Here is a 14,998-nt window from a genome sequence, read left to right as displayed (position 1 = left end):
ATAAAGCTTACTCCTTTTCTGAGAGCCAGACCAGAATTTGCTAGTTACATGCTACAGGACCTTTTGGGCTCCGGTCTTGTTTCCTCCATCCTTACAACTTAATATCTGTCAGTTGTCCAGTATAGCTTTATAATTGTTGGTAATGATGAACATAGTATAGTTGTGTAAGTTAATGTACCATAACAGTAGATACCTGAATAGAACACTGTTGCAGTACTGACATCCTCCCTTCTTTTTATTTTTCCCATTTACCCCTTTTCCTGATGTGACATAATTTGAGTTTTCAGGCCATGGCAAGTCTTTTGGCTTCAGCCTTCATTTAGGTTCATAGGTTGGTACTGGGCTATCTGCCCGAAGGCATGTATTAGCCCAGCCACGTTGTGCGGTATTCACCGCCCCTTTAGTAGTTCCCTAGACCCTTGTACTAGCAGCTAGTACCCTTGGCCCCTATCTAGTAGTGCTGTTGGTGTGATCCCTGGTGTGAACTTTCTGTTACCCATCCACTCATCAAGGTTCCTCTTGAAGAGTGATAGTGAGGGTCTCTGTCTTATGTAGATCGGGACCCTGTTCCATAGTAAGGGAAGTCTCTGTGAAGGGAATCTATCCCTACAGCATGTTCTATTCATTGTTCTGTTGAGGTTTGTATCCCTAGAGCATGTAGCTCGAGTAGATTTGGTTTTGCTAAGATGGAGCATGTTCAACAATTCTGGGTTGGACATGGCTCTGTACATTAGACAGAGATTGCCTCTGAGAAAGCGGTATGCAACAGAGAACAGTCTTAGCTCTTTCAATCGTGCTGCATAGGGCAACTGTTTGAGGCCAGTAATCCTCTTGGTTAGGTACCTCTGTGGTCTCTCCAGCTGCTGGAGATGTCTAGCCAGGTACATTCCAGTTGGTAAACGAAAAGCAAAACGGCTATACAGGTAAAACCCAGTATATAAAAAGAGAAGTATATGAGAGAAAACACTATACCGGGTACCACACAATAACGTCTTTATTTAAACAAAGTAAAAAGGAGAGGTGAGCGCTTTCGCAACCTTCGTTGCTTCATCAGACAAAGAATTAACTGTTCAACTGCTTGTTTTATATCATTCTCAGTCAAAAAATTTTTTTCCAATTAGTGACATCATACAACTTTTGAAAATTTAAAGGCATATATGACAAGAATATTGTAAAATACGCATATGAATATAAAATATATATACAAAAATGTAAAGTATGTTCATATTTATGCATATCTAATTTAAAACAGTTAAATAATCTCATTAAAAATGCATATATATAAAAAATACATATAAATAAAAATGCATAGTATATTCATATTTATGCATATCTAATTTAAAACAATTAAATAATCTCATAAAAATGCATATATATAATATATATTTTTTCCAAAGGGGATTACTATGCATTTTTTTGCATTTAGCTTGAGACCATGGCTTTGACACCATGCATCAGTCTCATTTAGGCCCTTCTGGAGGAACTCCATGTCGACTGGAGACTGTATTATAGCACCCAGTTTGCAGTCGTCCACAAACTTAGTCAGCCACAGCCCTTCCGTGCTTGCCTGTACTTCTGAGAAGTATATGCCAAACAGGAGGAGCCCCAGGACAGAGCCCTGAGGCACACCACTCATTACTGGTCTGGATTCGGACATAGATCCCGCTACTCTTACTTTATGGGATCTGTCTGAGAGCCAGTTTGCGATCCATCTTTTGTGACATAAGGGTTTATGCCCAGGCTGGTGAGCTTATCAATAATACCTGAATGGGGAATGGTGTCAAATGCTTTAGCAAGGTCAAGGTAAGCCGTGTGTACCGCCTTTCCCTTATCTATAGCCTGAGTAACTGCCTCAAAGAAATCCACCAGGTTCAGGAGGCATGATCTGCCCTTGACGAAGCCGAACTGTGTGGGGTCCAGTGACTGGAGGTTCCCAATCTCTCCATTTATAAGTTCCATAATGATTCGCTCCACAGCCTTACAGATCAGACTGGTCAGGCTTATTGGTCGGTAGTTCCCAGGGTCAGTTGTGGCCCCACCCTTGTGTAGCGGGACCACCGTTGCCGTGCGCCATTCTATGGGCACATATCCTGTGGAGAGGCTGAGACTGAACAGGGTATTAAGATGCGGGGTTAATTCCTTTTGGAGCTCGCGTATGATACAGCCTGGGACACCATCTGGTCCCATGGAGGCAGTGTTTTTAGCTTTAGATAGAGCCTTGTTAACCAACATATCAGTAATAATTGGACTTACACAATCCCCTTGAATGGTAATAGGCCCTGTAGGTGGTGAGGGGGGGGGGGGGATTTGCACAGAACCTGTCAGCCAAGATGTTGGCAATGTCAGAAGGGTCAGTGTATTTTGTTCCATTTTGTACTAGCTCAGAACAGACCTGAGCGTTGCCATTTAGGTTTTTGACGTAGCCATAGAAGGCCTTATGGTTATCCTTGGCAACTTTCTTTTCAAAATTAGCTTTAGTTGGCTTGATGAGGGCCCTCAATTTCTTACTAATGCTGATCAGGGATGATTTTTCTACTTGAAATTTGGCCTTTTTTTGTATAAGTCTCCTCCTTTTATTGTAAAGTTTGCTTATGGCCGGGGTCCACCAGACTGATTTCTTCTTGCTTGAGGAAGGAGTCTTGGTTTTTATTTGGGATAGCATGGTCCATGCAATCCTGAAGATGCATATAGAGTGCCTTGGTGTAGGATTCCGCATCCTGGATATCATTATCCTTCTGCAAGGGAATAGTGAAGCTTTCCACTTCGGATGCAAGTAGTTTGAAGTTTGCTTTGGAAAGGTTTTTGACTATGGTTTCTTTGGGGGAGGTGGCGGGGTGAGGATGTCCACGGTTATCAGTTTGTGGTCGGATCTGACCAAGGAGGGAGTGATAACGGGTGTGGTACAATGGGCGCCCATATTTGTGATGATTAAATCCAATATGTTGTCCCCTCTAGTGGGGGAACATACTAGTTGTTCAAGGGCATTTGAATTTATAAATTCTATGAATCGCTGAGCATAGGAGTTTGGAGCAAGAAATCTCTGAAATTTGGCACCCTCACATCCTGTTTGTACTAGTTTAATGTCTTTCAGTTCGCTGGTTGCAGTATTCTTCACTTATGGGATTCCATGCCGTGGGTAGCCCGACGTATGGCCAGTTGCTTTAAGGTATGCTGAACATCACATGTATGCTCCTTGTGTAATTCAGGGCAGAAAGGTGACATCCAGAGGTACCATCTTCAGAACTTCTTTGCTGCAAGACCAAACACATCCCTGTATTGTTAGCCTGAACGCCTACATAGTTTTCTGCCAGTTTGAATGCATTTTCATTCTCCAGTTGAATGCCTACGTCTTATTTGCTGAAGTCCAAGCTGTTACAGATAAGTACTCAGATGAGTTTTTTTTTCTTGGCTTTCTTGTTGCTTCTGGGGATAAATGTCATCCAGGAAGGGTAAATGCCAGTGCAGGAGATAGATTCCCCATAAGGACTGCCACTTTAAGTGTTTATTTTGCTTAAGAGCCTCTCACGACCATATGACCTGTTCTGTTTGTCAGGCTTTTGTACTGAATACCCTGCGTAATAGGCTTTCTTCCTTTGCCTTGTATCTTGAGAACCAGTGGCTTTAGATTCTCCGGAAGGATACAGTGAAAGGAACTTCCCACCCTGCGTGTCAACCATTGGGAAGAAATAGATTAAGAAATTTAAGACTGGAATCTTCCACTATCCAGCCTGTACTGGGTGTTTCTCCTAAGGTCAGTGAGAACCCAGAGGCTTGTCTGGCTTTGTTGTCAGATTTCTCTGCTGTGACCGGGTTGGAGGCTGGCAAGAATCTGGCTTGAAGCATGTCCGATGAGGCTTTGCAGGCATCCGTTTTGGATGTTCAGGGGGAACCACAGTTGATTTATTTCCGGGGGTCCTAGGGGTGTTCTACAGATTCTAGTTAAGGAAGAAGTTTCTACTACAGTTATTGAATACTGTCCTGGGTCAGAGCCTTCTAAGTTTTATAGGGCGGTCATTCATTTGAAGAAGAAACAAAAAGCTAAACATGTTTCTTCTGCTCCTAGGGATCCAAGGAGTGAGTAGCAGGCTTTTACTCAGGGTCTGTTTAATGCTTTGATGGTATTAAAACCTCCTCAGGAGGTTTCTGTTCCTGCCCTCCCTTCTTCTTCTACTCCCCTTAAAAGGCCTAGGGAACAAGATTCCTCGGAGGAGGAGTCAGATTCTGATGAAGAATCAGTTGCTTATTCTTCCCAAATTCCTTCTTCTTTGAACTATGGGGAAGAGGAATCTAATAGTCCTGATACTCCTTTTGAAAAAACTTCCTTTCAGGGGTCAATCTCTAAGATGATGGAATTTTTTAAATGGGATTGTGCTCAAGTCTCTGAAATCCGTAAGAGGTACTATGAGTTGCTGCAGATGGTATCTCCAAAATATTTTGCTATTCCTCTTGTCTTGGCTGCTTTGTTGAATACTTTTTCCAATGCCTCCAAAGCTCCTGATGCCTCCTGCTCCCAAGAAGCCTGATAGATTTTATAGGGTGCCTGAGGATTGCAACTTTTTGTATAAATGTCCTGCTGCTGCTCCCTCAGTGGTGTCTGTAGCTTCTGACATGCCTTCTCAGTTGCTTCCTTTGCCCAAGTTGCTGCCTTCTGATGTACCGTAAAACCATGGAAAGGCTAGGTAAGAAGCTTTACACTTCAGCTACCCTGGCTTTTAGGACTATTAATTATCAGACCCTTATGTCCAGGTATGCGTTGGCTGTTCCTTCTCTGACTTGTCAACTTATTTCCGATCTCCCAGACTGTGAGGGTAAAACTTCTGCTCTTTCCTTGCTAGGGCTTTCTGAAGTCATTCATCACTCTGTTAAGTGTAGTTATGATGCAGCAGATGTCTCTTCTAGGCTGCTGATATTGGCTCAGTGATGAGGGCATATTCTTGACTTAGGCTTCAGCCTTTACCTGATGATATTAAGGTTAAGCTGATGGATGCTCTTCTTGATAATAAATATTTGTTTGGGGAAGCAGCTGCTGGTTTGTTTACATCCCTTCAGGATAAGGGGAAGGGCTTACAGGAACTCAAACATGTGTTTGTCTCTCCTGTGTCTACATTTCCGAGAAACTACCCTAATAAGCCAGCCTGTGTTCACAGGCAATCTCACCCTCCTACTCATGGCAAAAATAGTGCAAGTGGGCTCCTCTTAATAAAGCTACTCAGACTTCAAAGACTCAGATGTCTTCCTTTCCTGATAAATCCAGGTACTGTGTGACTATCCGTCTTCCCAGCCTCATTCCTGTTTCTCTTTGCCTTTCTCTTTCTCTTCCTGTTTGACTTCGGATTACTTACAATTCTTGGATTCTGTCCATTATTCGCCAAGGGTGTTTCATGGTGTGCAAATCCTGTCCCCCTTTTATGGGCATTCCTCAGCCTCCTTGGGAACAATTTCCCTTTTTCCCACAGAGGTTCTTCGAGACCTTTTGACTCCAGGTACTATTCAAGAGGGTCAAAGACTAAGCCCTTGGCTGCCTATATTGACCACTACACTAAGCCTATTATTAAAAATGTTGATCACATTATAAGAGATTCTTGGCATTGTTTGGAGATGTTGCGTGACATAGTCACATTAGAAAATGTGAGCTTTTTGGCCATTGATGTGACCAATTTATTTTCTGTAATTCCACATATTAAGGGTGTCAAGGCATTTGAAGAATGTTTAATTGGATCTGGCATGCTTCCTAATAATAAGGTTAATTTTTTAACCAGTTTGATGGAAATTGTACTGAATAGTAATTTAGACTTTTTTGAAGGCGAGTATTATCGCCAGACCACAGGTGTCGCGATGGGAGCGAAATTTGCTCCAGTTTTTGCAAATGTGGTCCTGTTGCAGTGGGAGAAGGAAGTGGTGTTTAGATCCAAATACATGCCTAAGATTGTTAAATATTTGAGATTTTTGGATGACATCCTGATTTTGTGGAATGGCCCTATATCTGAAATTGATGATTTTATAGCCTTTTTGGATTTTAGCACTGACTTTTTGTTGTTTACTTACAGACATAGTTCTGAAGAAATAGATTATTTGGATATATTGTTAAAGAACAATGATGGTAGGTTGGTCTCCACAATTTTTAGGAAACCAACTTACTGAAATGGACTGTTGCATTACAACAGCTGTCACCCTCCCCATCAGAAATGTGGAGTGGTGAAGGGCCAGATGTGTAGGCTATCTAGGCTGATTAGTCAGGATGAAGATTTCAGTAAGGAATTGTGCACACTCATAGGGATGTTTATCAACAGAGGTTACCCACTCAGATTGTTGCTCAACACCAAGAGAGAGATCTGGAGAAAGAGGTCTACACTCTATAGACCAATTTTTATCATTAGAATCTAACGTGGTTGACCCCGGTAAGAAATATGCGGTGGGTAATAATGTTATGGTATTAAAGTATAATCAGGATTGTCCCAGGCATGTCAGTATTTTAAACACTGCTTGGAAGAATTTCTTTGATGATGATCTTAAACAGAGGTTAGGTGTAGCACCAAAGGTTGTATACAGTAGAGGAAGTAATTTCAAGGATCTTCTTGAATTGCGAGAGATGGATCAGGACAGGGGCATGTTTCTAGGATGTACAAGTGTGGTTCTTGCAGTTATTGCAAGTTTATCAACAATGGCCCTTATGTAGTTGTGGATGGCTATCCCCACACTTTGTCATGTCCTGGTAGGGGAACATGTAATACAAGTGTTGTATACCTAGCAACATGTTCCACATGCTCGGCATTCTATATTGGTAAAACCATACGGAGATTGAAAGAATTGCCGAGCATGTGAGGGACATTAAAAATAAGAAGACAAGTAGTGCCCTTTATAGACATTGTCATATGTCAGAATTTTAAGAGGTTTCTTTTTTTTTATTATTGACATAGTGAAGAAAAGGGGAAGAGGTGGCAATACTAAAGTGATTTTAGAACGAAGAGAAACAAAATGACAATTGACATTAAATGTTAAGAATTATCCAGGTATTAATGACAACATTTCTATTGTACCCCTTCTCAAATGAAAGTCTTTTAATATTTATTTCAGCTAGCATGCATTCTTTAATTATGTTAAAAGGGTGGTTTATAAATCATTTTAGTATTTTTAACATGTTTAATACAGGTTTTATATTTAATACAATTATACTGCACAGGATTTTAAACCAGAATTGCAACGATTAAGTTTTTATATGTCTAATGTCATGTGTATTTTAATGTAAATAGGAAGTGATGTATATGTTGAGTGACTTTGATGTCATGTGTATTTTACTATAAAAAGGAAGTGATGTGTATGTTTAGTGACTCTGATGATGCCATTTTAAGGTGAAAGCGCTTAGTCACGAATAAAGCTGGTTCTCTTTCCTGCCACTGTGCTGTTTTTTCCACGTTTTTTATTTTTTATTTTTGGTTTTATTAGTGATTTTCACCCCTGGCGAGGTGGAATTTGTGTGTACTATTCAAGAGGTACCTGTGTCTCAAAGGGGGAGGGGTTTTACTCCAGAATGTTTGTAGTGCCCAGAAAAGGGGGTACCTGGAGACCAATTCTAGACCTGTCTTATCTAAATACTTTTCTGAAGGTGCCCTCTTTTTGAATATTTCCCTTCAGATTATTTTTCCTCTTTTGAAACCTCAGGCCGTAAGGTGTCTCTGGATCTCAAGGGTGCTTATCTCCATATTCCGATCCGTCACCTTTTCAGGAGGTTTTTACATTTCTCTTTTTGCTTCCTGGCATTTTCAGTTCTCTGCTTTGCCCTTTGGACTTTCTACTGCCCCAAGAGTATTCCCAAAAAGCCTCGCTCCTGTGATTGCCTTTTTGCAGGCTTCAGGGGATCCAAATATTTCCTTACTTGGACAACCTGCTATTTCAGACATCCTCTCCAGATATTCTGTTGCAAAATCTTCATTTTGCCATTTCCCTTCTTCAAAGCCTGAGGTTTACAATAAACTTCAAAAAGTCTTCTGTGGCTCTTTTTCAGGGTAATTCCTTTCTTGGTTGCAGGATTCAGATGGTGCCTATGCTGGCCCCTTCCTCCTCCAAAGGCCTTAACTCTCATCTCCTTCTTTCAAACTCTGGCCTCCATTATAGCCAGGGAGTTTCTGAGAGCTCTCAGTTTCATGGTATCCACCATTCCTATGCTCCCTCTGGCCAAACTCCACATGAGAAAGTTTCACTGGTTTCTGAAGTCAGTTTGGCTTCAATATGCATATTCTCTAGACTTCATAGTTCCTCTTCTTCCTTGTCTCAAGAAGAAACTTGATTGGATTCAGCAGTTGTCTCTAATTCCAGGGCTCCATTTTCGTCCCTCTCAAGAACTGTTCACAGATGCTTCAGACATGGGATGGGGAGCAGCTTTGGTTCTCTGAAGGTACAAGTGGTGTGGTCACATCTTCAGCAGAAGGGGCACATCCATGTCAAAGAGCTGAGAGCTCTTCTGCTGGCTCTTCAGGATTTTTATCCTCTTTTTCTCTCCAGAGCCTCTCAAGGTATTCACAGACAATACCACAGTGATGTGGTATATAAACAAACAGGGAGGAACAAGATCTTACCTTCTTTGCCGGTTGGCACTCCTTGTATGGGATCTTGATGTCCAGTATTAATGACTATTCAGGCAGTATACATCCCTTCAGGTCAAAATATTGTGGCAGACATTCTGAGCAGGTCCTTAACTCAGTCCTACGAATGGATGCTTCACAGGGTTGCATTTCTGGACATTGTCCACCAGTGGGGTACTTCTCAAATAGATCTATTTGCCTCCCCTCTGAACAGACCGCCTCCTCTGTTTTGTGCCCGAGTCCCAGATCCTCTGGTGTGGAAGGTGGACATCCTCTGTTTTTCTTGGAAGGGGTTGTTTCTTTATGCACTTCCTCCCCTTCCTCTCATTCCTAAAGTCCTGTTCAAAATTCAACAGAATGCTCCCAAAAGCTCGTTCGTGGCTCCCCTTTAGCAGCATTGGTTCCCTTTTCTTCTGCATTTAGCCAAGAACAATCATCACAAGTTACCTCACAGGGTGGACCTACTCACACAAGACGAGGGATCTCTCATCCATCCCCACCTGTCCACTCTTCAACTGACACTGTGGGTGATAGGATTTTGATTCCACATAGGGACCTTTTTCCCTGAGAACATGCTGAGGGTCCTGCAGGAGGCCAAGAAGCCCACTACTAGAAAATCCTAGTTATCCAAATGGAAGAGGTTTTCTGTTTGGTGTCTCTCTTGTAACCTGGACCAACTTACTGTGGATGTTCCTCTGGTTCTCTCTTTATTTGTGTGAGTTGCTCAATGCTGGTTTGGCCTATTCTTCTATTAGGGCCCACTTATCCGCTGTCTCTGCTTGCCTGCATTTATCTCTTCCTTTGGCTTTTAGATTTGAGGCTAAGCAGTTCCTTAAAGGTGTCTATCATATGAGATCTCCCAGGAAGCTTGTTCCTCCTCCCTGGGATCTTAATTTTGTTTGGGAGAAGTTGACTCAGGCTACTTTTTTTTATCCTGCTGCTTCAGCTTCGTTGCACAATGGTTTTGGTGCACTTATTTTGTTTGCCCTAACTTCTGCCAGATGGGAGTCTGAGTTTCAAGCCCTTGTGGCTTGTTCTCCTTTTTTGATATTTCATAAGGACAGGGTGTCCTTGTGTACTAATCCTTCTTTTGTGCCTAAGGTGGTTAATTAGTTGTCACTTAATCAGTCTATTCATTTGCCTTCTTTTTCCCCTCTCCACAATCTGCCAATGAGGGGGTGCTGCATACTTTGGATATACATAGCCGTCTCAGATTTTATTTGGGTAAGACTGTGGCCATTAGAAAATCTGATCAATTGTTTGTCTGCTTTCATCCTAGCTCCTTGGAAATAGCTCTAGCCAAGCAAACTATTTATTCTTGGGTTTCAAAGGCCGTTTCTTTTTGTTATACATATGATTGTAGACTAGTGGTTATTACATCTGTCTTGTATGCAGAAGGTTCTGGGTTCAGTTCCCAGTGGATGTGATATGGATCAGGGGCATCGGGTGCTGACTTGTCAGAATGTGGGCTAAATTCTTGGTAGACTTATAAGGGCCTCTAGCCTAGTAACTTCCTATGATCCTATATTTTTCATGGTAAGAACTTTCCTTCTTCTGTAAAGACTCATTCTACTAGAGCAGCGGCTTCTTCTGGTGCTTTTTTCAAAGCGTTGATACTAATTCTATTCTTGAAGCAACTACCTGGACTTCTGTGCATACTTTTACCAATTACTACAAGTTGGATGCTATCCCCAGAGCCTAGAGCTGGTTTTCCTAGGGCCATTCTTCATGGCATTTTAGAGGGCTCTACTGCTCCTTCCTCCTCCCAAGTTTCTTCTTGAACTTGGGCACTCTCCCATAAATGAAGAATACTGCAATCAATGAATGGAAGGACATAGTTCAGTTGTGTAAAATCTTACCATAACAATAGATGCCATTTCCTTCACTTTTGCAGTATTCACTTCCTCCCTCCTTCCTACAAGTCCTTTTCCTTTCTGGATGTACTGGTTACCTCCTGGGTTTCTTTAGCCTGGTGTTCCTACTAGGGCAATCAGTTTTGAGGATGGTATGTCTGGATACCACCTTCATGTCCTCTGGTAAGTGAGGAGCATGTGTGTGACATTTGGTGTACCTTAAACTAACAGTAGGCTTTGGTATACTGGCAGGACTTCGGGCTACCCATGGCAGGGAACCCCTTAAGTGAACAATACTGCAACAGTGAGGGAAAGAACATTTATTTTGGTAAGATTTTATACAACTGAACTTTCTCGCTCTTAGGTGGATGTACATTGTACCAGGAATGTGCCCAAAATAGTTCAGTATATTGAACGGACATTCAGTATTCCTGACATGATACATACCCTACAACTTTATGCAACTGCAGCAGTCGTCTCTTCTTACATCTTCTGTAATGGTAAGTTACTTACTCAGCTGTACTTCAATTAGTTTTGAAGATCATGTTTGTTTATTTTCTCACATAGCTTCTCAGCATACAAAGAAGTTAAATTGCCTCAGTGGTATTATTACTGTACTAAAAAGTGATTAGCCCAGGAGATGATGTCATTGTTGGCACATTCGTTACAAACAAGTGTGTTATTTTTTCTTAATTTAACTTTTGTGTAAACGCTATTTTATTACCATTATATTTTTACAGGGTGTCCAAAAGCGAGGAAGACTACAAAGTTTTTAAATTACAGTTAACTTTTTTTTTTTGTAGAAAATGACAGTTGTACAGAAATAAGGCATCATCGTGACCAAGATAAATTGGAATCATTCCCTGCTTCATCCATTTCAAGGAAAGGTGTTATGTCTGGTGATGCCATGAATGGTGTAGGAGGGACCGCTGATCACCCCAACATTACAGGAATTATTAAAGGATCACATGTTGTAGACCAAGGGGATGTGTTTGGTAAGATGTCTGAAGTTAATGATGGCAGTGCTGATCCTAGACATCGTAGTAAAGGTGATTCAGCATCAGAGCTTGCCCATCACACGCCTCGGCAAGGCTTGCAGCAGTATTTATCCAAGTTTGAAGAGGCAATGAAGCTCAGAACTCAACTAATGAATGAACAAGCAAGTTCTGAGAATGAAAATGTAGCGGAAGACTATGATGCATTTCGTGTGTTTAGACTAGTAGGAAGTGCACTGCTTGCCATTTTTGTTAGGGTGTTTGTATGTAAGTATTTGGTAAGTTGACATAGTAATTCTGTTATTTTCGAGATTTTTGTCTATTTATATTTGGCACTTTGAGCAAATGAATACAGGCAGAAAACAAATCTTGTAGTTATATTAGAGAGTGCAGTATCAGTGTACAGTGGTCCACAAAATTGTGACATTCCATTTAAAATGGGTCTTGTTATAGGAAATGTCAGCTCCAACATATGCAAAAAAATAAGAGTGTAAATGACAAATGTATACAGAAAAATGTAAAAAAACTGTTGAGTTGTTATTAAAGCTTTTTTTGAAGGGGACTCTTAACCTCCTTGCATCTACGATGTATATACATGTGTAGTGGTTGGAGGGTGACCTAATGGTTAAGGTGTTTGCCTTACAAACACAAGGTGCAGGGTTTGAGTTTCACAAGGGATAATTGGCTAGGCTTAAAATGGCTTGCAAGGTCAGTTAGCCTAGTATTAATCTATGAACCTATGACATGGGGATCTGTTCCCCTACTACATAGCCAACTCTGAGCTCACTGTACTTTGCAGGAAGTGGAATACTCTGAGATACCACAATCTCAAACCAATATTTGTTCTGTTTATATCAACAGCCTTGCTGTTGTGATTATCACAGTTGTGATCCTTTGTTTCAACATGAACCCTTCAAATGAGTTGTAGTTAAGTCATAGTTCTGAGTTCTGGAGTATAATATTCTCAACTCTAGTGTCATTATGTCTACTTGCATTTCAACAAGGTTAGAATCCCTTTATGAAATAAAATTGGGGTTATCTATTTTAATATGTAGATGTGGCCACGATGGTGCAGCGGTTAGCATAGTCTCCTCACAACAAGAGGTCCTCCCGTTCGATTCTCGGCTGGAGCACCTTCTGTGTGGAGTCTGCATGTCCTCCCCATGGTCGAGTGACATCTAAAGACATGCAGGTAGGTGCGTGCGTGAATGGGTGTACCTTCTTTGATGGTTGGGCATCGGGCTGGCAACTCGGCACTGTAAAAATCCACTGCCAGTCATTAGCAGACCGGAGTTCCGCTGTGGCGACCCCTAATCGGGAAAAGCCAATTGCAGATGTTCATCATTCCCACTGTCTTAGTGACATTTTAGGTTACCTGCTAAGCTAACCCAATACTGGCTAGCTTCCACAAGCTCAGATTGCCTTCCTCTCTCTTCCTGTAACACTTGATTGGCTGAGTTTATCCTGAGGGGAAGCCTTCCACTGTTAAAGGAAGTGAGTGCTTAATCTTTTTCTGCCATCCAAAGTAGAAAGTACTTTGACTCTTCACAGGATTCAGTGCTGATTTCTCTGGCTTACTGCTCAGATAGGCCCCATTTGTGAACACCCTTCTTCTCATTTTATTGTTAGATTTATTACTGTCTTTCTGTTTTTAAGTTAATTATACTTATTTTAATAATTTATTTCTGTGTTTACAGTAATTCCTTTTGGAAGTTCTGCTTGCAGTAGTGCTTGCTTTTTTTTTTTTTTTAATTGTTTCTGAGGAAACTTTTAGCACGTCTTTTAGGAATACAGTGTGTATGTTTACTGATGGACTCTAGGAGCTGTCTTGTGCAGTCCGAACTGGGAATGTTAATCTTGTCTTCTGTTGTTACTCTGCTTTATTTTCATCTTTTGACAGGAATATGTTGCAGAACATGGATTTTTTCAGCATTTATACATTATTTCCTATGTGATGGCTCTGCTGTTTGTGTTTTTAATATTGGATTGTGATTTTAATGCAAGTTAACTTATTTAAATGTACCGTGGAGATTTTACTCTCTCTGACAAGAAGAATGTTCTGTAGACAGGTAGATGTTCTTCGTGTTTCACTGTTGCAGTCATTACACTTGGCTTGTCTGCTTGCAGGTAGCCCTCATTCGGCCCAAATACCAGAGTCTTGGGATTTCTGTGTCTGATGCTGTCACCTCTTCCATGATGTCAGGTCGTCAGGGGGTATAAAACATGCAGCCAATGTCATTACATCAGTCTTTCTTGCTGAGAAGGAGCCCGAAGCATTTCGCAAGTGCTGGTCGCTACCTGAAATTTTCGTTTTTTCGAGTTTCAGACCTGAAGTCTTTTAAAGCTAAGTACCCTGTTGGGTATTCTTTTTTCTTGCTCTAACCAATGTCTGAAAAAGTTAACAATTGTCTCGTCTGTGGAAAGCAAATACCTCACAGAGATTTTCATTCTTACTGCGTCACCTGTTTAGGCCCAGACCACGACGGTTTTGAGCCTTGTTTAACGCCCGAACCATTTGTCGTCTGGCTATTTTTGTAGCTAAATTCTTTCACTCGCATTCTCCGTATTCCGAAATGGCTTCGGTAAGCCATCCGACTACTGATCTTCCTAAAAAGCACAAAGATAGAGACACACCGCATAGGTTAAAAACTGCCGACGACACTTCTGTTAAGCTAGTCCACAGTCTGCTGGTACTCAGTGAGGTGCCTTTGCAGCCCCTGATTCCTGCTTCTACAGATTCGCATGCCTCTGCTGAGATCCATTCAGAGTCTGGTATGCCGCAAGATGCTTCTTCGACTATGGAACCTGCAGATGTCTCTACCTTGGATGGATCTGGAGCTGCTGTGCAGGCACCAGCTTCTGAGGGTGTATTTCGACCTACCGATATTCATGTTAAACTGACTTCATTTCCAACTAAAACCACCTAGTTTCTCAGGCCCAGAGTTCGCACTATGCCTAGAAAAACGACACCCAAAGCACATGCTCAAGCTCCTGTGCCACAAAAACAAATGCTTAGAATGGCTGAAGACCTTATTACTCTAATTAGGGGAAGCCAGCCTTCCCCAGCCAAAAGACAAAGAATTGAATTTCCTTCTGATTCTACAGACCAGGAGTCTGAGGGATCTGACCCTTCTGATTACCAGGACATAACCTTATCTACCTATGAGGATTCAGATAAAGAGGAATCCATTCCCTCTGCCTCCCCTCCAGAGGATTTTTCTTTTGGTGAAATCTTGCATAGCTTAAGAGAGCATTTCAGCTGGGAATGCCAGGACTATGCTCAGTCCAAAAAAGAGACTCGGGGAATTTTTAATTTGCCTCAGCACAGGCCTTTAGCTATATGCCCTGTCCTGGATATTGTAGATGATGTCTTCTTGCAGTCCAGTGTTACCCTTGACACCTTACCACCAGCTCCTAGAAAACCTGACAGGTTCTACAGAGTACCCGACTCACAAATTTCTCTTTAAGAATCCTACTGCGGACCCAGAGACCATTTCCCAGGGACATAAAGGCATTAAGGCTACTACAGCCAAAAACCCTACCCCTTCAGGCAGGGATTCTAGGACTTTGG

General features: G+C 41.6%; 1 protein-coding gene across 1 annotated transcript in view; it reads left to right on the top strand.

Moving 5' to 3' along the window:
• Window positions 1–14,998, top strand: part of CAMLG (calcium modulating ligand) — a 203,964-nt gene that overhangs the window by 86,536 nt on the left and 102,430 nt on the right. Inside the window, exon 2 of the mRNA XM_044069233.1 lies at window positions 11,236–11,705. Coding sequence (XP_043925168.1) covers window positions 11,236–11,705 — 470 coding nt within the window. The remainder of the gene's footprint in view (window positions 1–11,235; window positions 11,706–14,998) is intronic.

The sequence above is a fragment of the Protopterus annectens genome, chromosome 4.part0 (assembly GCF_019279795.1).
Source record: "Protopterus annectens isolate FY-2018-M chromosome 4.part0, PAN1.0, whole genome shotgun sequence".
In the NCBI taxonomy this organism is placed as follows: domain Eukaryota; kingdom Metazoa; phylum Chordata; order Ceratodontiformes; family Protopteridae; genus Protopterus; species Protopterus annectens.
Note: the sequence above shows the minus strand (reverse complement) of the source record. Positions and strands in the feature narration are given on the sequence as shown.